Source organism: Tarenaya hassleriana, unplaced genomic scaffold, assembly GCF_000463585.1.
Source record: "Tarenaya hassleriana unplaced genomic scaffold, ASM46358v1 Cleome37, whole genome shotgun sequence".
NCBI classification, from domain to species: Eukaryota; Viridiplantae; Streptophyta; class Magnoliopsida; order Brassicales; family Cleomaceae; genus Tarenaya; species Tarenaya hassleriana.
This window is the reverse complement of record NW_010966725.1, coordinates 656,123-682,214: the sequence shown is the minus strand read 5'-3', so window position 1 is coordinate 682,214 and position 26,092 is coordinate 656,123. Positions and strand designations below refer to the sequence as shown.

At 39.2% G+C, this 26,092-nt stretch overlaps 5 protein-coding genes and 1 pseudogene across 5 annotated transcripts; 4 read left to right on the top strand and 2 right to left on the bottom strand.

The window, feature by feature from the left end:
- The first annotated feature begins 2,596 nt into the window (after positions 1 to 2,596).
- Positions 2,597 to 8,489, top strand: LOC104822775. Its single transcript, XM_019203553.1, has 5 exons — positions 2,597 to 2,679; positions 2,885 to 2,918; positions 3,012 to 3,353; positions 7,902 to 8,051; positions 8,364 to 8,489. The coding sequence occupies exons 1-5, from the start codon at positions 2,600 to 2,602 to the stop codon at positions 8,487 to 8,489; spliced, it is 732 nt and encodes a 243-aa protein (XP_019059098.1). The 5' UTR covers positions 2,597 to 2,599.
- On the top strand, positions 4,935 to 5,932 carry LOC104822650 (mitochondrial import inner membrane translocase subunit TIM23-1-like). The gene has a single exon (XM_010553928.2). It carries the CDS (start codon positions 5,054 to 5,056, stop codon positions 5,615 to 5,617), a length of 564 nt encoding a protein of 187 aa, XP_010552230.1. The 5' UTR covers positions 4,935 to 5,053; the 3' UTR covers positions 5,618 to 5,932.
- Positions 8,490 to 9,276: 787 nt separating the features above from the next.
- LOC104822774 lies at positions 9,277 to 12,453 on the bottom strand. Its single transcript, XM_010554121.1, has 2 exons — positions 11,264 to 12,453; positions 9,277 to 10,582 (listed from the first exon to the last, which is right to left on the bottom strand). The coding sequence occupies exons 1-2, from the start codon at positions 11,422 to 11,424 to the stop codon at positions 9,277 to 9,279; spliced, it is 1,467 nt and encodes a 488-aa protein (XP_010552423.1). The 5' UTR covers positions 11,425 to 12,453.
- Positions 12,454 to 13,119: 666 nt separating this feature from the next.
- Positions 13,120 to 15,621, top strand: LOC104822649 (pentatricopeptide repeat-containing protein At3g13880-like). The gene has a single exon (XM_010553927.2). It carries the CDS (start codon positions 13,254 to 13,256, stop codon positions 15,510 to 15,512), a length of 2,259 nt encoding a protein of 752 aa, XP_010552229.1. The 5' UTR covers positions 13,120 to 13,253; the 3' UTR covers positions 15,513 to 15,621.
- A 565-nt stretch (positions 15,622 to 16,186) lies between these two features.
- On the top strand, positions 16,187 to 18,437 carry LOC104822648 (annotated as a pseudogene).
- Positions 18,438 to 19,478: 1,041 nt separating this feature from the next.
- Positions 19,479 to 21,623, bottom strand: LOC104822647 (transcription factor MYB26-like). Its single transcript, XM_010553926.1, has 3 exons — positions 21,407 to 21,623; positions 21,010 to 21,139; positions 19,479 to 20,885 (listed from the first exon to the last, which is right to left on the bottom strand). Exons 1-3 carry the CDS (start codon positions 21,537 to 21,539, stop codon positions 19,940 to 19,942), a joined length of 1,209 nt encoding a protein of 402 aa, XP_010552228.1. The 5' UTR covers positions 21,540 to 21,623; the 3' UTR covers positions 19,479 to 19,939.
- Between the last annotated feature and the right edge of the window lie 4,469 nt (positions 21,624 to 26,092).

Here is a 26,092-nt window from a genome sequence, read left to right as displayed (position 1 = left end):
CGTATTGAACGTGTTTTTGTTATAAGGAGAGCATCTGGGAAAATGATAAATTCTACGCTAGACCAATGTGTAACATAAAGTGTAATAGAACATTAGGGTTTCGTTTGGGGGAACATGCATTGCTACACAAAATAAAGTGCTAAATTTAGATAGCTGCGATTATTATTTACTTATCAAATTTGTTATACGAGGTGCTTATTAACATTTTCGTGGTTCACAATTGATAAATTCGCCAAATCAGAGAGTTTGACGAGTTTGACGAGTTTGACGTGTTTGACGTGTAAGATCATACTTTGCTCGTTCTGTGCAGTTTCTACATCCTCTTGATCATTTTCAGATTCTTGCACAGATTGATATCCTACATATGAGGAATTATATATATATATATATATATATATATATAAGTCAAACTCGTCAACCAAAGAGTCAAACCGGACTCTGGTGCCGCACCTGCCATGACTGCAAACATAGAACATTAAGAGAAGTTAAAGAACAGAGAAAAAGGGGCAATCTCGCTAAACAACTTTCAAAAAAGATTTTCGCAACCGAATAATGTAACAGAAAAGCCAAACTTGTATACCATCCAAAGCGGAACACAAGCATTAAGATCTGTCTCTAATGTCAGGAGAGAACATATCAAAGGCACATGGTTATCCAACAGCATAGACACCACTCAACCAGCCTCTCCAAATTAACAGACACAGCAAAGGACGCGTGAAAGAGAATTCAAGGATATCGCTCATCAAATCCAGAACTACAACACAGAGATCCTTTAAAAGATACAAGCGTAACGAAAACCGCATCTAGATGAGAAAAAACCCTCCTTTGCCTATTGAACCAAAGATCTTCGATTCATAAACTATCACCCAAAAGCAAACAGACTACTTCAATCATTATGGCGAAATCACAAGTGCCTGAGAGAGCTATAAATGATTCAAGATGTTATCGTCATGTCATCATATAAGTGAAATTCCAAAATCTAACGGGAATATACAGTTCCATTCATGAGGATGAGTAAGCAAGCAGGATATGCAACACATCCCTATACATCAACAGAAGAAAATCAGACAACTAAGCGACTCAAATTTCACAAATTTCGAACCGACCCAGGAGAAATCGAAACCAAATCAATAGGAAGAGACCAAATCAACCCACGAAAACCCAAGATCCAATCAACCATCGAGGAACAGCGCAATCAAATCACATGAAAAAAAAATAGATCGATTTTTCACGCCAAAAAAAACACGGGAAAAAATATGAACCTGGAGCTGAGCTGATGGAGAGGAAAGCTAGAGAGACAGAAAGTTTGGGTTTTGATGAGAACTTGAATCTCCCCGAACTCGGATCTGAGCGGCGAAGGGAGATAAAAAATAAAGAGGCCGAAACAAGGAAAGCGTTCGCGAGTTTTTATATTCCCTTCGCCTGCGGCGTTAGGGTTTTCCTCTTTGCAACTCATCCTCCTCTTTTTCCGAATTTCCTATTTTACCCTTGTCCCTGCTTAATTATTACCCTTTTGGGTTTGACATCATGACATATGATGATGCCTATTGCCCAAAAACCGTGTATTTTTCTGCCTTTTACTCTATTAAATACTTGGTATTATTATTTTTCATTTATATTATAGTTTGTAGATATAACCATGAAAAAAAAAGCATATATTATATTATTTGGGTATAAATTATTCCAAATCCATTTGAGAAAAATCGAGCATTTTAAGAAATGGCTTTAACAAAAAAAGTAATTATGTGCAATTTGTCTATCAATACCCGCGATAGCTTTTGAACCTTTATGACGTGGAATCTCAATTATGACGTGGATTCTCAATAACAAAAGCATTTTACAAGTAAAAAAAATATATACACAAGACTAAGAAACATAAATCCATAACCTAATTGAGGAAAATGGTAACAAACATGAAATGAAATGATGGCGACGATGATGATGATGATGATATTTAGACTCGGATTATGCATAAAACATTAAACAAATATTATATATTTCATCTAAATACTTCTATATAGGGATTGCAAACACGAACTCGCACAGAAAGATCGCACAGAAAAATCAAAGAGTGAAGAGAAAACGAAGAAGAAACAACACTGTGAAGAAATGAAAGTGTCTGTCGAAAAGGGAAAAAAACTGTTTGGTTTTTAAAATTTTTTTAATTTAATAACTTCCTAACTTTTGGACTTTCTCCTTCAGATGTTGACACGTGTATTTTTTAAAAGGGGTAACGTTGTCTTTTCATTCTTTTTCAATTTTTTTTTCTCTAATGTCAGGAGAGAACATAACAAAGGCACATGGTTATCCAACAGCATAGACACCACTCAACCAGCCTCTCCAAATTAACAGACACAGCAAAGGACGCGTCTGTTAATTTGGAGAGGCTGGTTGAGTGGTGTCTATGCTGTTGGATAACCATGTGCCTTTGTTATGTTCTCTCCTGACATTAGAGACAGATCTTAATGCTTGTGTTCCGCTTTGGATGATATACAAGTTTGGCTTTTCTGTTACATTATTCGGTTGCGAAAATCTTTTTTGAAAGTTGTTTAGCGAGATTGCCCCTTTTTCTCTGTTCTTTAACTTCTCTTAATGTTCTATGTTTGCAGTCATGGCAGGTGCGGCACCAGAGGGTTCACAGTTCGATGCACGTCAGTTTGACCAGAAGTTGAATGATGTGTGAGTCTTTAAATCCAACTCTTTACTTCTTTTTCGGACTGTTCTTTCGGTTGATGCTCTGTTCTGTTTGCCGCCCGTTCGACCTAAACCTTTTTTTCATCCTCTTGCCTACTTCGATTGTCACTGTTATCTTTGTTTCCTTTTTTCCTCTTCGATCTTCGTTGATTTCCTCTTGAATTTCCGGGGATTCTTTGAAATCATCCAGGATCCGTCGCCGTCGCTCCTCTCCATCGAAACGGGTAAGAGTTCTTCGATTAGGTTCTGTACGTCTCTGTCTTAGGGATAAGGGTTCTTCGATCCTGATTGGGGTTTTATTGTTGAATGAAATTTAGGGTTTTTCAATTATGGCCGACGAATCGGATCTGAATGACTACCTCGACGAAGAAGAAGTGCCAATATCAAAGCTAGAGAAGAAGAAGAAGAAAAAGAAGAACAAGCAGCAAACAACAAACGAGAAAGAGAAACCCAACGAAGAGAAAGAAGAGACAATGAACATCAGGGTCAAGCAAATCTCGGAGAAACCCGACAGAATCGCTCCAATCGTCGCCTATTTCGCTTCTGGGTATGACCCATCTGATAAAACCGATGGCGATGGCGATGGCGATGGGGACGGACACTGTCCGGATGTCGAGGTTTATAGACATAAGGCCGGGACGAAGAGCAAGAGGCTTCAGGTCGTGGTGAGCCCACCTGGCTCGAGCGTGAAGTTCGTCGGCTCGAATTATACCGGCGAGGGAGCCACCGGACAGACATGTGTGTATACACTTGGTGTTCTCGACAAGGAGAAGCAGACACTGAAAATTCTCCCAATTGCTTCCAACAAGGTAAAATAAAAAAATCCAACCTTTTCTTATGGTAATTTGCAGTTGCTTGGTTTTGCTGCTTGAAGTTTAAGAATACAATTGAGAGTGGATCAAAGGTAGTGAGATTCTTTCAGCTTTGGGATGTTCTTGTTTGGTTTTTGTATGGAGGTCTAGAGGAAGTGTATGCAGGTTTTTCTTTAAGCGTTAAATTACTTTCTTTGTTAATGTTAGTAGTATACTAGTATTGCTCTAACTTAGTGAGAAAAATGACAAGTCTTGCTCCCCTGTCGAGAATCCAGTTTTGGAGTTCTGATTGCGTGATGTCGCTAACAGATTTTCATATTGGAGCCAAGAGTTAAAAATGCGGAATCTGTTGATTCAGAAGCTTCATTAGGTGGAGTTAGCACTGAATTAACTGCGGCAGAACGAGCTGTCAAAGCCAGAAAACTTAACAACCTTTTGATGTCCCAGTTGTATCGCTTCGATGCCCTTTTGGCAATTCTGTCCATGAAAAGACGATATTGATTGGTTATCGGTTTACTCCTTAATTTGATTTGTTTTCTGCAGGACAAAAAGATGCGAGCTTTGAACCCAGGGGACGATCCCGAGTCTCAGCAGCACCTCGAGGGGAAACTTAACGAAATGGAAATCAAGAAGGAAGCTCTTGAAAGCACTGATTCTATTATTTCACGCAACATTCCTCCGTGCACAGAAAGATCGCACAGAAAAATCAAAGAGTGAAGAGAAAACGAAGAAGAAACAACACTGTGAAGAAATGAAAATGTCTGTCGAAAAGGAAAAAAAACTGTTTGGTTTTTAAAATTTTTTTAATTTAATAACTTCCTAACTTTTGGACTTTCTCCTTCAGATGTTGACACGTGTATTTTTTAAAAGGGGTAACGTTGTCTTTTCATTCTTTTTCAATTTTTTTTGAAGGTTTTTTTTTGAAGGGTATGTCATGTAAGTGAAATCGACATTTAAAGGTATTTTTGTAATATTCCCGATTTAATGGTTTAGGATTTTTTTTTTTACAAACGGTCAAACAAATCATAAGAAGGGACAGCTTATGAAGTTTGCCATGCAATGACAAAAAAAAAAAACATTATACTGATATATATACACACACGAGAGTATGTATGTAGATATTTGTGTCAGTGGTGGGGGTGTAGGACTATGTCACTGGTCCTGCAAAATCTAAAGGTCTTAAAGGGCAGTGTTCTTGTTGCTTCTGCTGCAGCACTTGATGCTCCTGACAGTCTCTCTGTTCCTATCTTCCCCAAAATTCCCATTAACTTTTGAAAAGAAAAAGAGCAAATAATTCCATTGCCAGAAATGATTTTTACATCATAAATGAAGAAAGTGGCATTTAAGCTTACATTTCAATGAACCGACTTAATTTTAGTTTATTTAAAAATAAAAATTAATGAGGCGGTCAACACCGAGTGTATGTACAAATACGGCCGGTTTGCGTGAACCGGGAGCGTCATTTCTGGAGAAGGCGTCCAAAGGGAAGTGTCCTCTTCTTCTTTATTCGCCACCATCAAACCCTAACCCCTTGATCACGCGTAACAATGGCGGCGAATCATGGCTCCGATCACGAATCCGATCCCTCCACTCGCCTCTACAATCCCTACCAAAACTACGACCTTCCCATCAAATCTCAATACCTCTACAAGCTCCCTACCTCTCCCGAGTTCCTCTTCACCGAAGAAGCTCTCCACCAACGCCGCTCCTGGGGCGAGAACCTCACCTTCTACACCGGCTCCGCTTACCTCGCCGGATCCGTCTCCGGCGCCGCCTCCGGACTCTTCTCCGCCGTCAAGAGCTTCGAGCCCGGAGACACCACCAAGCTCAAGGTCAATCGGATCCTCAACTCCTCCGGCCACTCCGGCCGCGTCTGGGGAAACAGGATCGGTGTGATCGGTCTGATCTACGCAGGGATCGAGAGCGGCGTCGTCGCTGTCACCGATCGGGACGATGTCTGGAGCAGCGTCGCGGCGGGACTTGGCACCGGCGCCGTATACAGGGCAGCTCGAGGCGTACGGTCGGCAGCGGTGGCGGGAGCACTCGGAGCGGTAGCCGCCGGAGCTGCGGTTGCTGGGAAACAGATCTTCAAGAGATACATACCGATATGAATTCGAAGGCGATCTATGTGAGTTCATATATTTTCCATATTCTTCGATTCGCAAGACCTTGTTTTGGGTGTGACCCAAAACATCATTCTTTTTTCTGGAACAAATGAAACAATGATCAGTTTTTTTTATTGTGCGTGTGGAGATTTTAGATGCGATGTGTTGAAAGATCAACCGAATAACTTTAGGGGGAAACAATTCTACGAAATTCTGACGTTTATATATTGAAGAAAGAGTGATCGGTGTTCGATCAAGACTGTGTTTTGATGACCAAATTCTATTATGTGTTTATACATTTGGTTGGGTTGATGATGATGATGATGATGATGAGCAAGATACTTAGCTTTTCAGTAAGACGAGTGTCTGAACTGAACTGCTGTCCTTGTCTCCGGCGATTGCTTGATTTGTTAAATGCTTTTGCCGTCATTTTATCTGTACTTTGGAATGGAACCATGTTTGATGAGCTGAAGAGCAAACTTTCAAGTGTTGATAAATGTCATTTGAGGAACATGAGTAGAAAAGAAAAAGCAATGAGTAGACGTCCATTGCTCTGCTGTAAGAATCCACGAAGAAACGAGGGCTAGACGTGGGTATCCGTTGGTGCTGGTGCTCGGCCGAAACAAGCATGAGGTCGGGTGCGTGGCATTTGAGAACTCGGGTCACGGGTTTAGGGTTTGGGTTTCATCCGTTCCATATCCGTCTACATTCATGATTTCGAGCGAAGAGAGGACGATGAGTCTGATTAGAGTATCGAAAGGGGCGAGAGGTCTATTAGGTTTTACTTCCGAAGTATCCAAGTCTGTTTTTTTTTGGAACAAAACAACAACAGGAATGAGTCAATGTAGGGTTTCGACTCTACAAGACGCCGATGGTGATTTTGCGATTTGGGTTTGCGCTCGTCTGTTTTCTCTGCAGCGTCTCCCTCTCACCGGTTGGGTTCTGTATGCACCATTTTAATCCGTAATTAACAGAGTTTCCTATCTCTCTCGTAAGTCATACAGTGTTGAAAACAGCGTTTTGCCTTTTTTTTAAAAATAAAAAACAATAGTACATTCTCAACACAATAACTTTCGTCCATTGCAAAACTTCCAGATAAAAAAAAAATAACGAAATTAAACACCCGTTTTCCCGTCTGGACGCGAACATGCCCTGAGTTCTGTCTTGAAAGGGTAAGTCTTATCGACGTCTCTTCTTCCTCATGGCCTGGGGGAACTTGAGAGGGACGGGAAGGGTTGCGTGCAAAACAGTTTTGACGCGCGAGCATTTGCAGCCCAGATGCTCGTAATGCTTTCTGAGATCGATGCTGCTCATCCTCAGATCCTTGGCTATGTCTTCCACGCTGGTCTTGAACTCATCCACGTGAAGCGTCAGCACGAGCACGTAGCTTGTCAGAAGGTTGATCTTGTCGGTTGGTATCCTGTCCGATTCAAGATCCCTGAACATTGACTTGAATCTCTGTTGTATGACCCCAGGAAACCTGTGGTCCTTGGCGTTGTTGTAACCATTCATGGATTTTACGTCCTTGAACTTCACCAGATGGGTGATGAAAGACAAGATACACGACATTGTCTTCTTCTCCGTCTCATCCTGCAAATGCCCAACAAAACGAAACATGTCGTAACAAACCCGAGCTTGTTTCCCTAATTAATACACTCTTAATTGTGCTCATTAACCACTACCAAACCATCATTGATCAGTCTGACACAAAAGTTGGAACCTTTTTCGATATAATGTTACCACTCACCTTGATATCCCGCAGCTTGTAGATTCTATTCCGTACAAACGCGGGTAACAGATTTTCATATTGGAGCCAAGAGTTAAAAATGCGGAATCTGTTGATTCAGAAGCTTCATTAGGTGGAGTTGGCACTGAATTAACTGCGGCAGAGCGAGCCGTCAAAGCCAGAAAACTTAACAACCTTTATGGTACAAAGTCAGCTATAAACCGGGTATGGCCGTTGATGTCCCAGTTGTATCGCTTCGATGCCCTTTTGGCAATTCTGTCCATGAAAAGACGATATTGATTGGTTATCGGTTTACTCCTTAATTTGATTTGTTTTCTGCAGGACAAAAAGATGCGAGCTTTGAACCCAGGGGACGATCCCGAGTCTCAGCAATCGAGTTTTGGAGTTCTGATTGCGTGATGTCGCTAACAGATTTCCATATTGGAGCCAAGAGTTAAAAATGCGGAATCTGTTGATTCAGAAGCTTCATTAGGTGGAGTTGGCACTGAATTAACTGCGGCAGAGCGAGCCGTCAAAGCCAGAAAACTTAACAACCTTTATCAGGTCGTGGTGAGCCCACCTGGCTCGAGCGTGAAGTTCGTCGGCTCGAATTATACCGGCGAGGGAGCCACCGGACAGACATGTGTGTATACACTTGGTGTTCTCGACAAGGAGAAGCAGACACTGAAAATTCTCCCAATTGCTTCCAACAAGGTAAAATAAAAAAATCCAACCTTTTCTTATGGTAATTTGCAGTTGCTTGGTTTTGCTGCTTGAAGTTTAAGAATACAATTGAGAGTGGATCAAAGTTAGTGAGATTCTTTCAGCTTTGGGATGTTCTTGTTTGGTTTTTGTATGGAGGTCTAGAGGAAGTGTATGCAGGTTTTTCTTTAAGCGTTAAATTACTTTCTTTGTTAATGTTAGTAGTATACTAGTATTGCTCTAACTTAGTGAGAAAAATGACAAGTCTTGCTCCCCTGTCGAGAATCCAGTTTTGGAGTTCTGATTGCGTGATGTCGCTAACAGATTTTCATATTGGAGCCAAGAGTTAAAAATGCGGAATCTGTTGATTCAGAAGCTTCATTAGGTGGAGTTGGCACTGAATTAACTGCGGCAGAGCGAGCCGTCAAAGCCAGAAAACTTAAAAAATAGGAAATTCGGAAAAAGAGGAGGATGAGTTGCAAAGAGGAAAACCCTAACGCCGCAGGCGAAGGGAATATAAAAACTCGCGAACGCTTTCCTTGTTTCGGCCTCTTTATTTTTTATCTCCCTTCGCCGCTCAGATCCGAGTTCGGGGAGATTCAAGTTCTCATCAAAACCCAAACTTTCTGTCTCTCTAGCTTTCCTCTCCATCAGCTCAGCTCCAGGTTCATATTTTTTCCCGTGTTTTTTTTGGCGTGAAAAATCGATCTATTTTTTTTTCATGTGATTTGATTGCGCTGTTCCTCGATGGTTGATTGGATCTTGGGTTTTCGTGGGTTGATTTGGTCTCTTCCTATTGATTTGGTTTCGATTTCTCCTGGGTCGGTTCGAAATTTGTGAAATTTGAGTCGCTTAGTTGTCTGATTTTCTTCTGTTGATGTATAGGGATGTGTTGCATATCCTGCTTGCTTACTCATCCTCATGAATGGAACTGTATATTCCCGTTAGATTTTGGAATTTCACTTATATGATGACATGACGATAACATCTTGAATCATTTATAGCTCTCTCAGGCACTTGTGATTTCGCCATAATGATTGAAGTAGTCTGTTTGCTTTTGGGTGATAGTTTATGAATCGAAGATCTTTGGTTCAATAGGCAAAGGAGGGTTTTTCTCATCTAGATGCGGTTTTCGTTACGCTTGTACCGAATAATGTAACAGAAAAGCCAAACTTGTATACCATCCAAAGCGGAACACAAGCATTAAGATCTGTCTCTAATGTCAGGAGAGAACATATCAAAGGCACATGGTTATCCAACAACATAGACACCACTCAACCAGCCTCTCCAAATTAACAGACACAGCAAAGGACGCGTGAAAGAAATCACGATCGTCCAATAGTTGAGAGACGGAGATGAGATTAACATGTAATCCCTCGACGAGGTACACATTCGACAAATGAAGATGCGCTGTCAAAAATACGGAGCCGGACTGAGAAGCGAACGATTGTCGGCCATCAGGAAGAATGATGCTCGACGATGTCATCGGAGACAAGTTCGTCAACAACTCAGGACATCCGGTCATGTGGTGAGAGGCACCAGTGTCGAGTATCCAAGGGACATTAGAGCACATACCAGAAATAGTCTCCGTAGCTCCGATTTTTCCGGCATTGAGGAGCGAGACCAATGTTTGCCACTGTTCGTTGCTAAGACCACTTACAGGGGGTTTGTCAGAGTCGAGGATCGCCGGAGAAGACGCAGCAGGGGCAGCCGAGACTGCGTTCGAACGAGCCACTCCACGGCCACGAGAGCTAGAGGAACCACCACGACCACGATTTGTACGATTCCGAGGACGATCACCCCACCACTCCGGATAGCCCAGGATTTGAAAACACGACTCCGCCGAATGTCCTGTGCGACCGCAGTTAGAACATACCATCGTTTTGTCCTTGACAGCAGACGTCGCACGGGTTTTGTCGACCGAAACGGCAGAGAAAGCCGAGACATCAGCAACCCTAGACAAAGAACCCTTCGATTCTTCATCCTGAGTAACGATCAGGTAGGCTTCTTCGACTGTGGGAAGAGGAACTCGGGACAACAACGTCGAACGGACAACGCCGTACTTGATGTCGTCCAAGCCAAGCAAGAATTCATAAAGCCGATCCTCCTGTTTTTGTTTTTCCAATTCAGTCACAAGGTTGCACGTGCAAAGACCGCACTTGCAGCTCTTCAATACACGAACACTCGCAAGATCGTCCCACAACTTCGTTAGCTTACCGAAATAAGCTTCAACAGACATACCTTTTTGTCGACAGTTCGCTAAATCGGCTCGAAGACGAAGAAGACGAGTGGCATTAGTCATACCGAAACGGCGTTTGAGATAATCCCACAAGTCTCTCGCGAATTCACGATGAATGACATCGGAACGCAATCCAGGTTCGAGCGTATTCTTGATCCAAGAAACGATCAAGGAGTTATTCGTTTCCCAATCCTCGTAATCGGGAGAATCTAGATCCGGTTGAGGGATCTTGCCATCCACAAAACCGAATTTCTTCCGAGATTTCAATGCGTGTCGGATGTTAATGGACCACTCTTCGTAATTGGTTCCTCGTAACAACGGATGCGAGAGAACCAATCCGGGGTTATCGCTGGGACTCAGATCATAAGGAGAAATTGTTCTCCTCGGAGCCTCAAAAGTCGCGGGTGTCGGAGTCGAGGACACCGTCAGATCGGCAGACGTCGGTGAGGTTGAGGTGGTAGACATGAATGTCGGTGGAAGAACACGAAATCAGAATTGGTAGGGCTCTGATACCATGATATAAAAGAGATGTTTCAGAAAAGTCTTTCTCTGATCTGTATTTCATATGCTCGAACATCTATTTATGTACAAAACGTAACAACCAACTCTAGCTAAAATAGGAAGAGATAGCGTCAAATCTAAACGTATATACAACTGAATATATCAATATATATCTGGAGATATATATTGCCAATAGAACCAGACAAATCTAGTCTCAACTAAAACCTTCACAATCATCTACTACCTTCACAATCATAAGCCCACCATCTGGTGAGCCGTCCTCCTCAAGTAACACAGGCCACGAAACCGGAGCAGGATTTTCCGAAGAGGATTGCTGGAGAGGAACAGGGTCAGCGAAGGGGAACCGGTCTTCGCAGAAGGCGACGTCACGTGAAATAAAAAAATGTTTCTTCTCCAGGTCATATAGACGCCATCCTTTCTTGCCAAACGGGTAGCCGACTTAATGGACCACTCTTCGTAATTGGTTCCTCGTAACAACGGATGCGAGAGAACCAATCCGGGGTTATCGCTGGGACTCAGATCATAAGGAGAAATTGTTCTCCTCGGAGCCTCAAAAGTCGCGGGTGTCGGAGTCGAGGACACCGTCAGATCGGCAGACGTCGGTGAGGTTGAGGTGGTAGACATGAATGTCGGTGGAAGAACACGAAATCAGAATTGGTAGGGCTCTGATACCATGATATAAAAGAGATGTTTCAGAAAAGTCTTTCTCTGATCTGTATTTCATATGCTCGAACATCTATTTATGTACAAAACGTAACAACCAACTCTAGCTAAAATAGGAAGAGATAGCGTCAAATCTAAACGTATATACAACTGAATATATCAATATATATCTGGAGATATATATTGCCAATAGAACCAGACAAATCTAGTCTCAACTAAAACCTTCACAATCATCTACTACCTTCACAATCATAAGCCCACCATCTGGTGAGCAGAAACCAAATTCTCGACAGACCGATCAACACCCAAATCAGGAGATTTAAAACGAAACCCACATCATAATGGATAACGTTCAGACAAAACAGAAACTGATCAGATCAAGGAAAAAACGGATCCAAGATATCAGATGCATTTAAGACCGGAGAACCCGAGAAAGAGGGACATATAAAAGTACCCATTTTTCGTCCAGCCACGCGGAGATGGACGGAAGAACGATTTCCAAAATGCGAGGAAGGAGAGAGAGATCTCAGAGAGATATCGAGCAAAGGTGTGCGGTTCTTCAGAAACCGTGCTCGACTGGGTCTGTGAGATCAAAGCTCTCTATGAAGAAGAGAGAAAGCCAAAAACAAAAGGAAAGATTTTTCAAAGAATGCCAGACGTCCCTTTCACTTTATATATATATATACATATATATATATATAAACCAGGTTCTGCTTTCGATTCTTCGGTAAAATCGCAAAGGGGAGATCTTTCTTTCGTATTTCTTCACAAAGGAGAGAAATTTAAGAAGGAAATTGAAGGCTGCCAAAACTACGAAAAGGAATTTGGAGGGTTTGTTTTGGTCAGCAAAGAAAAAATGGAGGTTTTGAGAGCAAATTATTTCAGTCTTTTTCATCCAAATAAACAAGCAACATGTTTGGGGAAAAAAATTAATTAAGTTTGAATTCCCATTTATAAATTTAGATTCGATTATCATAAGTTACTGTCCAATATCCCTCATTTTCAACATTAATACAACATCACTTATACATATTAAAAATTACAAAATTGATTTAAATTAAATTTATAAAAAATAGAAATATTTTACAATTATAATTCGCCTTTTAATTTTTTTACCATAAATATTTTTTCTATCATATACGCCTATATACAAATTGAGATATAGTAAAATTTTAATAAATATAGAAAGGTATTTGTAATTTCAACGAACATAATGGCCAACCTCATTTCAATCGTGTATAGTATGCCATTGTTGAAATATGGATTAAACTTTACGTAATTATATATTGGTTGGACCAAAAGACAATGGGTCCCACAGCATTTCCACAGCCCAAAAGGCTTTTTTGTGGGCCCACTCGCCGCCCTGGCCTTCCTGAAAAAGTTTGGACGGTGCGATCGCCGCCCCGTTTACTAATTTGTAAATCCTCCACCGTCCGATTCAAATATTAAAACAACAAATATTTTTATAATTGCTGTGGTAATATAATATAACCTTAATATTTTGCCCAAGCTCTTGCGGTATGAATTATATTATTAATAAAAAAACCGTATTATTGTAATTAAATAAAGAACATATTTTTAGTTAGTTCTATGCAAAATATAATTGTTTAATTTCAATTAACCTTTAGAATTTTCCAAAATTGATAAATAAAATTAGCTAAAAAAATAGATCATCAAAATCATTTTTTTATCAAGTAAATAATAATGTCTAAATACCGTCTAATAAAATACTAAATGACGTCGTTTTTTTTACGGGAAAAACATGAAGAGCTAACGAGTGATGGAAGAACATGCTTCTGATCTTCCGAACAAAGATTCTTTCCAACAAGAACTGTGCAGCTTCTTGCACCACTCATCTTTCCGAACGATTTGGAACAAGTTGCGAGGCTTCTCCTTCGCCATGCGGACCAAAGAGCACGGCTTTAGATTCTGTTACTTACACGAAACTCGTTCAGACAGCCGCCAAATCGGGTTCCATGGTTCTGGGAAAACTCGCCCATGCCCGTATGATCAAGACATCTTTCAATCCGTGCCTGTTCTTGCTCAACAATATGCTCAACATGTACAGCAAGTGTGGGGAACTGGGCTTCGCACGCTACCTGCTCGACGGAATGCCTCAGAGAAATATAATCTCGTTCAATTCTCTGATTTCTGGGTACACCCAGATGGGTTATCACGATCGTGTCATGGATTTGTTTGTTGAAGCTAGAGAATCTGGATTGAAGCTTGATAAGTTCACCTATGCTGGTGCTTTGAGTGTTTGTGGAGAAAGCTGTCATCTTGAACTGGGAAAGGTGCTTCATGGACTGGTTACTGTCAATGGATTGGCTGAACAAGTGTTTCTGATCAATGTGTTGATCGATATGTACTGTAAGTGTGGGAAGCTGGATGAAGCTAGGTACTTGTTTGATAATTCGAAGGAGCTGGATCAAGTTTCATGGAACTCTTTGATTTCTGGTTATGTTCGGATTGGTGCAACCAAAGAACCGTTAAATCTTTTGGCTGAAATGCATAGAAATGGTCTAAAGTTGACTACTTATACTCTAGGGAGTTCGCTCAAGGCGTGTTGCTTAAATTTTGATTACGAATCGATGGCTCAAGGGATGGCGATTCATGGGTACGTAACAAAACTGGGGATGGAATCGGATGTGGTAGTTGGTACTGCATTGCTTGACATGTATGCTAAAAATGGAAGGTTGAAAGATTCGGTCAAGATTTTCAACCTCATGCCCGACAAGAATGTGGTTATGTATAACGCAATGCTTTCAGGGTTTCTTCAGTTGGATGATATAACCGATGAATCTGTAATTGAAACCTTTGAACTCTTCATGGAAATGCAAAGGCGGGGACTGAAACCATCAGCATCAACACTTTCAACCATGCTAAAGGCTTGTAATGTGGTGAAAGCATTGGAGTATGGAAAGCAAATCCATGCCCTTGTATGTAAGAACAACTTTCAGGCTGATGAGTTTATTGGAAGTGCTCTAATCGAGTTGTATGCTCTGTTGGGTTCAACGGAAGACGGGATGAAATGTTTTGGTTCAACATCAAGGCGAGATATTGCCTCGTGGACATCAATGATTGATTGCTTCATTCAGAACGAGCAGTTCGAAAGTGCGTGTGATCTGTTCTGTCAACTTTTCTTGTCTGGAGTAAAACCAGAAGAGTTTACTGTTTCACTCATGTTGAGTGCTTGTGCAGACTTTGCTGCCTCGAGAATGGGAGAGCAGCTTCAGGGTTATGCCATAAGAAGTGGAATCGATAACTTTACCTGTGTCAAGACCTCAACCATCTGTATGTACGCAAAATCGGGAAACATGCAGTTTGCTAATAAAAGCTTCAGAGAGGTGGCGAATCCCGACATTGCGACATACTCTGCTATGATTTGTAGCCTTGCACAGCATGGGCTTGGCAATGATGCATTAGACCTCTTCAAGTCAATGCCAAATCATGGGCTCAAACCAAACCACCAGACGTTTCTTGGAGTTTTAATTGCTTGTACCCATGGAGGACTGATTACAGAAGGATTGAAGCTTTTTGAAGGCATGAAGAAGGATTACGGGATAAACCCAGACGAGAAGCATTTCTCCTGCATCGTTGACCTTCTTGGACGAGCTGGGAGATTATCAGAAGCCGAGAATCTGATCCTGAGATCGGGTTTTCAAGACCATCCTGTGATGTGGAGGGCATTGCTGAGTTCTTGCAGGGTTTACAAGAACAGCGTTATAGGGAAACGAGTAGCGGAAAGGTTGATCGATCTTGAACCAGATGCCTCTGGAACATATGTATTGCTGTATAACATATACAATGAAGCTGGGATCGAATCTTCAGCTGAGGAAGTGAGGGAACTGATGAGGGGTCGAGGGGTTAAGAAAGAACCGGGCATGAGCTGGATTGAGATAGGCAGCGAGCTTCATTCTTTCATGGTCGGAGACTGGTCTCACGGGTCGAGCCAGATGATCTACACAAGTTTGGAACAGCTGTTTGAGAACTTGAACTCGACTGGTTTTGAAGATGAAACTTCTGTGTATGCTTGTTCTTTGACTTGAAAGATAAGTTGTCCTGGTCGTGTATTGGTTGTTTTTCTGAAACTTCTTCACAGATTCTTTTCATTGTATCAGTCATATATATATATATATATATGGATAATGGACCAAAGGAATTCATGTGAAACTTGTTCCGGTTATCCAACGAGAGATATCTGATTATTTTTGTTAGAGTCTGAGGAAAAAAGGGTAAATCCTTAATGATCTGAGCTAAGTACTATTATTGTTTTGTTGTTATTGGGGGATTTTGGTAAAAAAATCCTCAAGATTATTAAAATTTTCAAAACCACTATTAGAAACATTTAGTTATTCGGTTCAAAAAAAATTATTTTTATAATAAAAAATTATTTTAGGGATATTGAATTTTTCTTATAAATTTAGTGTTTTTAAAATAATTTTTTAGTTTGGAATAAAACTAAAACTAAAAAAGAAACTTGATTAATAGATTGGTAGGGAATTTCGTTTTGAAATTCTGGAAGGCAATACTAATCAAGATTTTAGTTATTAAATAAAAAAAAATTATTTTTACAATAAATCACAAATTGAATTGTAAATCTAAAACTTCAAATGAAAATAAACTTTTCAAATTATATTTTTTTTTTTGAAGTTACCACCAAAACGGCCTGAAATTGGGCCGAAGCCCAAAACCCATTGATAGTTCGATTCTCTTTCGCTAGAGTTTTTTCGACCGGTGCTCGGAGCCATCGTAGTAGTCTCGACGAAGAAGAGAATGGCGACCAAAACCCTAGCCAAGGCGGGAGCTTCGCTGATGAACCGATTCCTGTCGAATCCAACAACGAATCTTCTGCAGAACAACGTTAGATCGATTCAGCAAGTGGTTCCTCAGGGTCAGGAGGTCACATCGTATTTTCTGCAGAACAAATTGGGATCGGCTCAGCATGTAGTTCCCCAGGGTCAGGAAGTCTCTCCGTATCTGTTCCCGTCGCTGTCGAAGCTACAGAGCTCGCTGGATCCGCGCCCTAGCGACACTATTTCGCTACACGAGCTCTCCTCTCAAGAGGTTTTTTTATCCCTCTGGTCTTCCTTCCCTTGAATTCTTCTTACCCGAAGGTACGTCTCTCTCTCTCTCTCCCTCTCCCTCTCCCTCTCCCTCTCCCTCTCCCTCTCCTTCTCTCTCTCTTCTTAGTTCTTATGTAGAGACGCTTTTGCGTGTATGTATGCATCTCTGCGTATGTTTGTCTGTGTATGGCTTTTGTTCTGTCTTTGTGTCCGTCGGAACAAGGTACAAGGACTGGCATTTGCTCTGATTCTACATGAACTGAACTTTTGTTGTCATATGAATGTGATTGATAGCCTAACCGATCACCATATTCAGATAATTGAAATGGTAATAAAAATTCAATTTTCCGGTCAAGTCTTCCAAGTGAAAATCACTGCTTGTTGCATTTGCTATTTGGATTGAGACGATTGAGCAAGTCATGTATCCTAAGGGCTATTAAAAACTTGTCTAGATTGTGTCTACACTTCAAAGTTTTCACCTTGTCTGTTATGTTTGATATGGATTTCTGTCTGTGAGGTTAAAACGAGTTAGACTATAGCATTTTTCTTTTATCCTGGATTCCACAATTTGGCTATTCTGCTTTGGGTTTCACAAATTCTTATATTCTGGATTCCGCAATTTGGCTATTCTTCTTTTGGTTTCACAAATTCTGTGGTAGAAGAGCTCAGTTTAGTTGTTTTTCTTTGGACTTCATCTTTAAAAAAATGCTTATTATTGGGATGGATTGCTCGGAACACCTCTACCGAGTGTTGTCTTGTGCCTGCGAGAGGATAGCATTTGCATGTCTATCGTAAACGAGATACAGCAGGCGGTGTGGTTTAGATAGAGCTTGTTCATGAATCATGATGAAGTTGGTTGAATCATGATGGTTGATGAAATTCGTTAGATTGTGATGGTTCATGATCCATTGCACTCTCTGTATATTATTTGAAAACTTTTCTTGGAAGTACAGGGCATAGTGATTCTGGATTCTTTTAGGTCCCTTATGGTATGACGATTATTTGAAAACTCATCTTTATTTTCTGAGTTGACCCTTTCTTGGGTTGTGTATTTATGTGACCCTGGTTAGTCTAGGCTCCCCAAAAAGCCGATAAGTTTACAGGCCTATCTCACATTGCATACAGGCACACGCACACAAAGCCCGTGACATCGATACTACTACCCTTTCCCCCTTTACTGACCTGTGGATTTTGCCGGATTGTGGTGTGTGCCTGATATTTGTGTATTTTGGTGCTGTAGTTGATTCATCAAGCGAGCCATTGCTGTTGTTTCCCAAAAGGACGTTCCAACCGAGCACTATTAGGCGCAAACGAAACCATGGGTTCTTTGCTCGGTATGTTTCTTATGTTTAATGTTCTTATTCTCCTATGGATAAAGGTTTCCTTCTCTTACTTGTTCATCCGAAAAATCTATTATCTCAGCAGAAACCATTGAATTCCTAAAGCTTCTCTTCTTCTGAGTTTTGATCACAAATCAGTTTCAAATTCGACTGCTTAGTATCAGAACTGTTTGTATGCATCATGACTGAATCCTTTTTCTAAATACCCGACAGAAAAGCTACAAAGGGAGGGAGAAGAGTGATTGCACGAAGAATAGCGAAAGGGCGTTCAAGAATCACAGCTTAGGTTCTCCTTCTTCGGAAATGTACTCAAGAACAATGGATCTCTGCGTTGAAACTCAGTTTAATCCTCGGCATTTGATAAACTTCCCCTACTTCCTTTACTTTTTCCGGAGATCCGAATGTTGAATCTCGGAAAATAGCGGTCTTTGCATGTCGGTTTTTCGATATATCTATCCTCAGAACACAGTTTCAGATGCAAAAGCTTGATGATGATTGATGACGGGTTTGCTCATGATGCAAACGCAGTTGTAAACCTCAGCAGCTGCACCGTTCGCAGTTGCAACCATATCCTGTGTTCGTTATGGTCTATTCAAAATAAGTTTGCTTAAATAACGTATTAATGTTATTGTAAATGGTATCCACGTCCCTTTGACGGTCCACTACTCTTTGACCCAATTGATTCCGTATACATCAGCATGTAATAAAAATTGGAATGAGACAAATTTTTTTTATTTTTTTTCAAGTTGTGAAATTTTTTTGACTGCCTTTCAAAACCCTGCCTGATCTGACCACCAAATCCACCACAAAAAAAAAAAAAAAATCCATTCTACTTGACGATATGTATATAAATATAGCAATCATATATAAATATATATATAGTCAAATGATATTACTTCGAGATCATAATAAAATCTCATATTATCATGCAGATACGAATTCACATAGGATATTAATGAACGTGTGTTCTATGATTACTCTAAAATCTTGTGAGCTGTTTTTACTCGGAAGACATATAGTATACGCTGTGTATAGCAATCCATAAAAGACCATAAGATCATTTGTTTGGCCATTAATTACATTATAAAAAAGTTTTTTTTTTTAAACATCTTTAAAAAAATATATTTCCAAGAAATTTTACAAGTGTTGTCTTCCTTTCTTCCTCGGCCGGCTGCAGTGAAGTCTAAACCCTAGCGTTCTTTAAAGTGATACAACCAGATCTTTAACACAACGAATAACAGGAGCGTGGGTTCGTTATTTAACTGTTGAGATGAATGAGCATGGTTCTTGATTAAATCCGAAGACAGTTGGGAGAACATTGTAAGAAAGTAAACAGGGTTTCATAAGGTTAGGCTTCTATGCTTCTCCCCGTGTTCTTGGAAATCAGAAATCGAATTCATGCATAAATATATACACACACATATATGAGATATCAAATCCATGCATATATATATATATATATATATATAAGTGGGAAGTAAAGCGTATACTTATTCGAATTTGCTCAGAAATATTGTGTAAAGAGAATCTTACCAAGTTGACCAAAACATTTGTACGTGAAAATCGCATTAAAGTATCCGTGTGACTGTCCTTAAGGGCCCCACAAATATCACAGAGAGAGAGGTGACAAATCAAAGATGCAGAACAGAACAAAAGTATTCTTTCGCTAGAGACAAAACAAACTGACCATATGTACACAAACACATGTGTAGGCGACGAGAAGTACATAGCGCATTTACATACACATATACCTACATACGCGAATATATATATATATGTGTGTGTATGCGGTCAAGTATAAATAAAAAGGATTATTACATATATGTAGTTATTGAAGAACACTGCAATAGCTCTTCATTACTCACACAAATAACCTGAACTAGTAACATTTTAGGTTGTCTTCTCCGACAATGACATTTCGAAAATATTTAATGAACAGATACCATTCCTTATACGAGATGCTATATAGTAAAGGTTTTTCAACACATGGATTTATTATTTATATTTTTCTCCCTATATATATATATATATAATATGCAGATTATAATTCTATGTTTCAAATATCCATGTCTAGGGATCCCACCTAGACATTGTAGTAGTAGTATTAGTAGTACTAGGGTTTGGTACTGTTGCAACGTACTGTCTGCTGGAGACCGGCGATGGGGAGGAGGATGATTGCAATGATGGCATGATCATAGAGTTGATGTATGAATCCACTTGATGATCATCATCATCGTCGTCGTCATGATCCGCCGCAGACACGTGCAAGCCACGAGGGTGGGATGTTGCTTTCCCTTCAAGAACCTCTTCTGATAACTTTGAAACTGTGCTTGGGATCACTGTGGTGGTGACCAAGGAATGATGAAGAGGGTCATCGTCGTATGGTGATAGCGAGACCATTGGATCGATGATGAGCTTGTCGTCATGTCCAACATAATCTTGAAACGATATTTCAACGACTTGGGTTTCTTGGAAAGTGGCAGAAATGGAGGCTGGGAGATCTGGTAATGCCCATGGGGGCTGATGATTGAATGCGGAAGATGAATCTGAATCTGGAAGGGTCGTTATATGAGGATCATAATCAGATGGAAGAAAAGAATGGTGATTTGTTGGTGCGATGACCAAATTATCAGGATTGTAAAGGTTTTGAACTTGGCTTGAGTCGTTAAATTTGAAATCTACGTGGCCAAAGCTTTGGAACATAACTGGAGTAAAAACAGGAGGAGGGAGATAGAGATGATCAATATGGTTGGGAGTGATGAAACTAGGGTTTGTGTTTGTGAGGAGGGAGAAGAATCCAGATGCTTCCTCGCCGCCGTTATGGGTATTAACATTGTTCATGAACCCATTATGGTGATGGTGAGGAAAGTTGGTGATCAAGCTTGCTATGGAAGAGATATGATGATGGCGATGGTGATGATCATGAGACATGAGCTTCTTCTTAATGCTAGAGTTCCAGAAATTCTTCACTTCATTGTCTGTTCTCCCTGGTAGGTGCTTGGCAATCTGAGCCCATCTGCCCGAATCATATCACATATATAGATCTTACTATTTCATATATGTGCGAGAAACTTGAAAAATGTACATATGTACATACATACATATATATATATATATAACGTTTAAAATTATCAACAAACCTGTTACCAAGAATGCTATGGAGGTCAATTATAAGGGCAGCTTCTTGAGGAGAGAAACTTCCGCGTTTAAGATCGGGTCTCAGGTAATTAATCCACCTCAATCTGCAGCTCTTTCCACATCTTTGCAGACCTAGAATATGCAAAACCCAGAAAATAAAAAAGGCAAAAAAATAATATTCACCAGTATCCAAGAAACTAATGAGTCTATGCATGTATATTGCAAAGCAAAAGAAGACGAAATCCTTGAAGAAAGAGGACAAGAAATGCAAGAAAAACTCAAGAAATAATCTTCAACGTACAATTCAAGAAATGTGGGAATGTATATGCGAATATACATGTGTGTGTGTGTGTGTGTGTGCGTGTATGTATGTATAGGTATGGTGTGGGTGAGGTGTGCCTGCATGTTTGGGAACAGAGCTCCAGCATCCATGGCCATAAGTGGTGATGTAGTTGACGAGCTTCTCGTCTTCCTCTGGTGACCACAGACCTCTCTTCACCTTCTGCTTGTTGCAGCACGAGTGATGCCCCATCTCTCTCTCTCTCTCTCTCTCTCTCTCTCTGAAATATAAAATATATGTATATACGAATGATTTATATGGCGGAGAAATGGGAGATCAAATCTTGCAAAGCGCAAAGTAAAACGAGGAAGAGAGCAAAGGCTACACGCACTTCCCCATTAATTGTAATATCACTAGCCCTAACTGCAGTGTCCACCAGTGATTTTCTTCATTCACCAAATGACGTTAACCCATTATAAAAAAAAAACTTTCAAATTAAAAAAATAAATAAAATGATGATATAATAATTGGAATGAATAATAAAAAGAACATTAATAATAGTAAGTGATAATAAATGAGGGAAGGTGGGTGCAAAACCAGTGTGGCCCATTTTTAGGGTTTGTGGGAAAAAAGCTAAAAGCTGCGATTTCTTCTCAGTGATCTCTGTGTGGCTTATAAGAGAATCACGCGATGACCTCTCCTCTCTGTACACGTGTCACTCATCAGTCCACGTGGGTCCCCATCTTGACCAAATATATATATACACATATATATATATATATATTACAATATCAAAATTCGTTGGTTAAACTAGTGGGACTGTAGCTCTAAATTGTAAAGCCAGGATTTGATAGATGGGTCCGAGTTTTGTTTTGCTTTGTGTAGACCAAAGTATACCCCACTTTTTTCCTCTTGTTAGTAGAAATGTATAAGATTAACTTTATATCGATTTGACCATTTTAACGTAAATAATTACAAATTAAGTTACATAAGATTTATGCCGACCTCCTCGTGTATTTCGTGTTGCCTGAATCGCAGCTATATGCAAACCTCCCAGTATATATGTATATATATATATACACACATATATATGTGTGAGTGTGTGTGTGTGTGTGTGTGAGAGAGAGAGAGAGAGAGAGAGAGAGGAAGAGTGAACTACGTATAGGGAAGAATTACAAATTAAGTAAAATAAGTGAAAACCGGACTCCATTTTAGTTTGTTTGATGTAAAGTACATTAGATATTTCATTTGCAAGTACATATTGATAATATTTCCAATCGACAGTCCATGCATGCAGACGATTGCTCCTTAAATGTATTGTATATAAAAACTATGCTGTGTTCGCAAGCAAAGCCTAGTAATCTATGTCATACTTTACAAAATTATATAATTTCTAATCACATACGGTATATTATATCGTAAGATATGATGTACTAATTGTAACGTTTTCTCGCCAATGATAAGATGTTTTATAATCAACGCCATCCACAGTTTTGAAGAATGTAGAAGTCTAACTATATAGATGATGTTTATATATAAAATAAATTTAAACTGAAATGGAAGGATATATATATATATATATATATATATATATATAATTTATGCATGGTTTAGAGCTCCATCACATACCCTCTCCCGCGGTCCACGTCTTTTTATAAAAGAATTTCATTATTGATGATCGGCCGTCGAATCACTACTGTTCAGGAATGCAATTATAAGCATTTTTATTAAGATAATATTATATTTAAAAAGTATATAAAGAATTCAAGACCCTCTTGTGTATTGTTTTCAGCCACATTTTGCACTTTCCATACCTTCCATGAAAATCCACATGGGTGCTCTGTCTAAGCATACATACGATGTCTCACCACTCAGATATTGTCCTCTCCGTTCACTGTTTTCAAAAACTGAAATTCTACTGTGTTTTTTTCTTCAATTTTCAATTTCATTTTTGAATAAATTCTCTCTCTCTCTCTCTCTCTCTCTCTCTCTCTCTCTCTCTGGGTCCATCGACGACTACATAATGCGGACACAACTTGCAGGGCTTTAAGCGAATAATTGAATCGATGCCGGCCGCAAAGATGCAGATCCGAGTCTGATACGGCTAAATTATTCGGATAAATATGATTCTTTTAGTCTTACAAAACACACACATATATATATATATGTGTGTGTATATATGTGTATGGCACATTGTAGATGCATGGTACGATCAAGGTTCATTCTTGTACAACTTAGGCGCTTGAAACACGAAAAAGTAGGTTGCCATCAAATGAAGCAACGTTGAAATCTTGAGTTGCATGGATTTTGATAAGGACATAAAGAGATGGATTTTGAGTAAAGACATGCCCTTCTCTTAGTTAAAGTTGATTTCACTTCATGAGAAATAACAGTGTTACAATTATGTGATTAATTTCTCTTTTTTTTTTTTTTTTGCAATGTAAGGACTCTATTGAATGGGATGAATATATTCTTTAATAGTTCGATTTTTTTAATTAAGAATTAAAAAGATATGAGGTTCAAATACATTTGACCAAGAAAAGTAAAAACCCTAACAAGTAAAGCCCTGCAGGTCAGATGCAATTATGGTAAAATACGCAAATAAATAATTAAATAAATAATAAAAGATAAAGTGGAATTCGAATTAAACAAACGGGTTTTTATGATTAATTAATTCATTGTTAAAGAAAAAAAATATCTTTTTAATATGCCATCTAGCATTGAAACACAATATCAGATTATATATTTATGTTTCCTATCATATGCTTTTCTCTCTATCATTTTGCTCTATCGTACCCTATATATATATATATAATCTGAATAAACATTTTTGGAAGAATTTAATGCGTGTGACGGAAGCAATTGGCCCGAAACAAGATTCTTTTATATTTATTTATTTTTATAAATATATGAAGAGACACATGCAAATAATAAATAGCTTTCACACCCTTATTATATTATTGGTGTTGTTGATGAGCCGTCAAAGGACACTAACTTTATATACATTGTGCAGGTCTTGGTGTCCTAATTGTTTGCTCCCTCATATCGACTAAAGAGACGAACTTTAGAGAGAAGTGGTCGTTGTTCGTTGAAGCCCAAAATTGGTGTCTCTGTTCTGTAAAAGATATCGTCTCTTTGTAACCTCTTCCTTGATTTTCCGCCATTGATGAGTTTCGGTTCAAGCTTCATTAGAGTATATATCATGTTAATTATATTTGTGTTGATTTAATTTACTTAGATATTTTTCAATATTGTATATATAACCGGCCGGTCACATATTCTAATGACCTTTGCTTGTATATAAACACAAAGGCTTAGAGTTACTAAGATGTTACAAAACGAGTGATTGAGTGTTGTGTGATTTCGTAATCGAGTTAGGATCATATTATTAGTATATAACTCTTATAATTTTATTCAAATAATCATTTCTTTAGTAATTTCACCGATTATATATCTTTTTGTACGGATTTTTCTCTATCCTTTTGTGTTTCTCAATCATGCGAGGTGAGAAAGGCGTGAGCTTTCCTTTTCCATGCAAAATAGACATAAGACTCGGAGATAAAGCAAGTGTGTCTTGCTGTTTCAAAGGGCACATTGTTTCGCTATATGTCTTCTTAGGTTTTTTTTTTGGGTAATCGGGTTTTCTGGACCGGGAGCCAGCCATGTGATTTGAATTATGCACTCCCTCTCCAGCCTGGGGTTCGAACTCGGGGCGGGACAGACGCTTTGCACCCCCGTTTCACCGGTTGAACTACCCAGGTTGGGTTATGTCTTCTTAGGTAATTTTACATATAGATGAATTGAGTTCCACGGGACGACTCTCCAAATCAAGTGTTATATAATTAATCTCCTATAATAATCCACGTTTATTTGTTTGATCAATATGGATAGAAAGAAGCTGTAACCCGTATTTGTATTATTGAAGAATATTTGGCGGGAGCTTTAATATTAATCTTCATAATCTCTTATATAGTGATTATTAAATATTAATCACGATACTTTTTGGTAAAAACAAAATCAATTGTGGACCAAAATATGTTAATTTGATATAGTTGATGATTATCTTTGGATGTACACGAATTCACTGTTGTGTTTTCTAGTTAAGTAGGTGATAAAAGGTGTAGGGTGTTTTAGGTACCGTTACAAGAGATGAAGATTTATTCGGATTTATGGGTAATTAGGATGTTCATCCTACGTTGTATATTTTTTGGATAATCTAGTTCTGGTACCGGCACTACAAGAAAATCTTTAAATAGCGACGGCATTTGCGACGGAATTTTTCCGTCGCAAAGAAATTACGACAGAATTCGACGGTTTTGCGACGGAATGCGAAACTTTTTATTCCGTCGCAATTAGTCGCAAAATCCGTCGCAAATTTGCGACGGAATACGACAGAAACGTTGTCGTCGCAAAACCAAACATTATTTGCGACAGAAATTTTAAATATGCGGAATTTGCGACAGATTTGCGACATAAATTAATTTCTGTCGCAAATATTAATTTTATTTATTTTTAAATTTATATTATTTATTTTTGGAATTTGCGACAGATTTGCGACAGAAATTTCTGTCGCAAATCATAATTTCATTTTTTTCATTATTTTCGATGAAAAATTTCAAATTTTCGCGGTTTATTTTTCGTTTTGCGACGGATTTGCGACAGAAATTTCTGTCGCAAATCTAAATCTTATTTTTTTCGCTGTATATTTGCTAACAACTTTTTTTTGTAAGACTTTTTGACGAGGATGTTTTGGCAACATATCCTAATCTATGTGGGGAGGAACTTGAAGGAATGAAGGAACAACA

Coding starts and splice junctions, on each gene's coding strand:
- LOC104822775 (XM_019203553.1), top strand. CDS start 2,600: ATGTTTGCAGTCATGGCAGGTGCGGCACCAGAGGGTTCACAGTTCGAT. Junction 2,919..3,011: donor GCTCCTCTCCATCGAAACGG/GTAAGAGTTCTT, acceptor AATGAAATTTAG/GGTTTTTCAATTATGGCCGA. Junction 8,052..8,363: donor TCCCAATTGCTTCCAACAAG/GTAAAATAAAAA, acceptor TGTCGCTAACAG/ATTTTCATATTGGAGCCAAG.
- LOC104822650 (XM_010553928.2), top strand. CDS start 5,054: ATGGCGGCGAATCATGGCTCCGATCACGAATCCGATCCCTCCACTCGC.
- LOC104822774 (XM_010554121.1), bottom strand. CDS start 11,424: ATGTCTACCACCTCAACCTCACCGACGTCTGCCGATCTGACGGTGTCC. Junction 10,583..11,263: donor CATCCGTTGTTACGAGGAAC/CAATTACGAAGA, acceptor GTTACGAGGAAC/CAATTACGAAGAGTGGTCCA.
- LOC104822649 (XM_010553927.2), top strand. CDS start 13,254: ATGCTTCTGATCTTCCGAACAAAGATTCTTTCCAACAAGAACTGTGCA.
- LOC104822647 (XM_010553926.1), bottom strand. CDS start 21,539: ATGGGGCATCACTCGTGCTGCAACAAGCAGAAGGTGAAGAGAGGTCTG. Junction 21,140..21,406: donor CTCTGTTCCCAAACATGCAG/GCACACCTCACC, acceptor TGCATATTCTAG/GTCTGCAAAGATGTGGAAAG. Junction 20,886..21,009: donor CATAGCATTCTTGGTAACAG/GTTTGTTGATAA, acceptor TGATTCGGGCAG/ATGGGCTCAGATTGCCAAGC.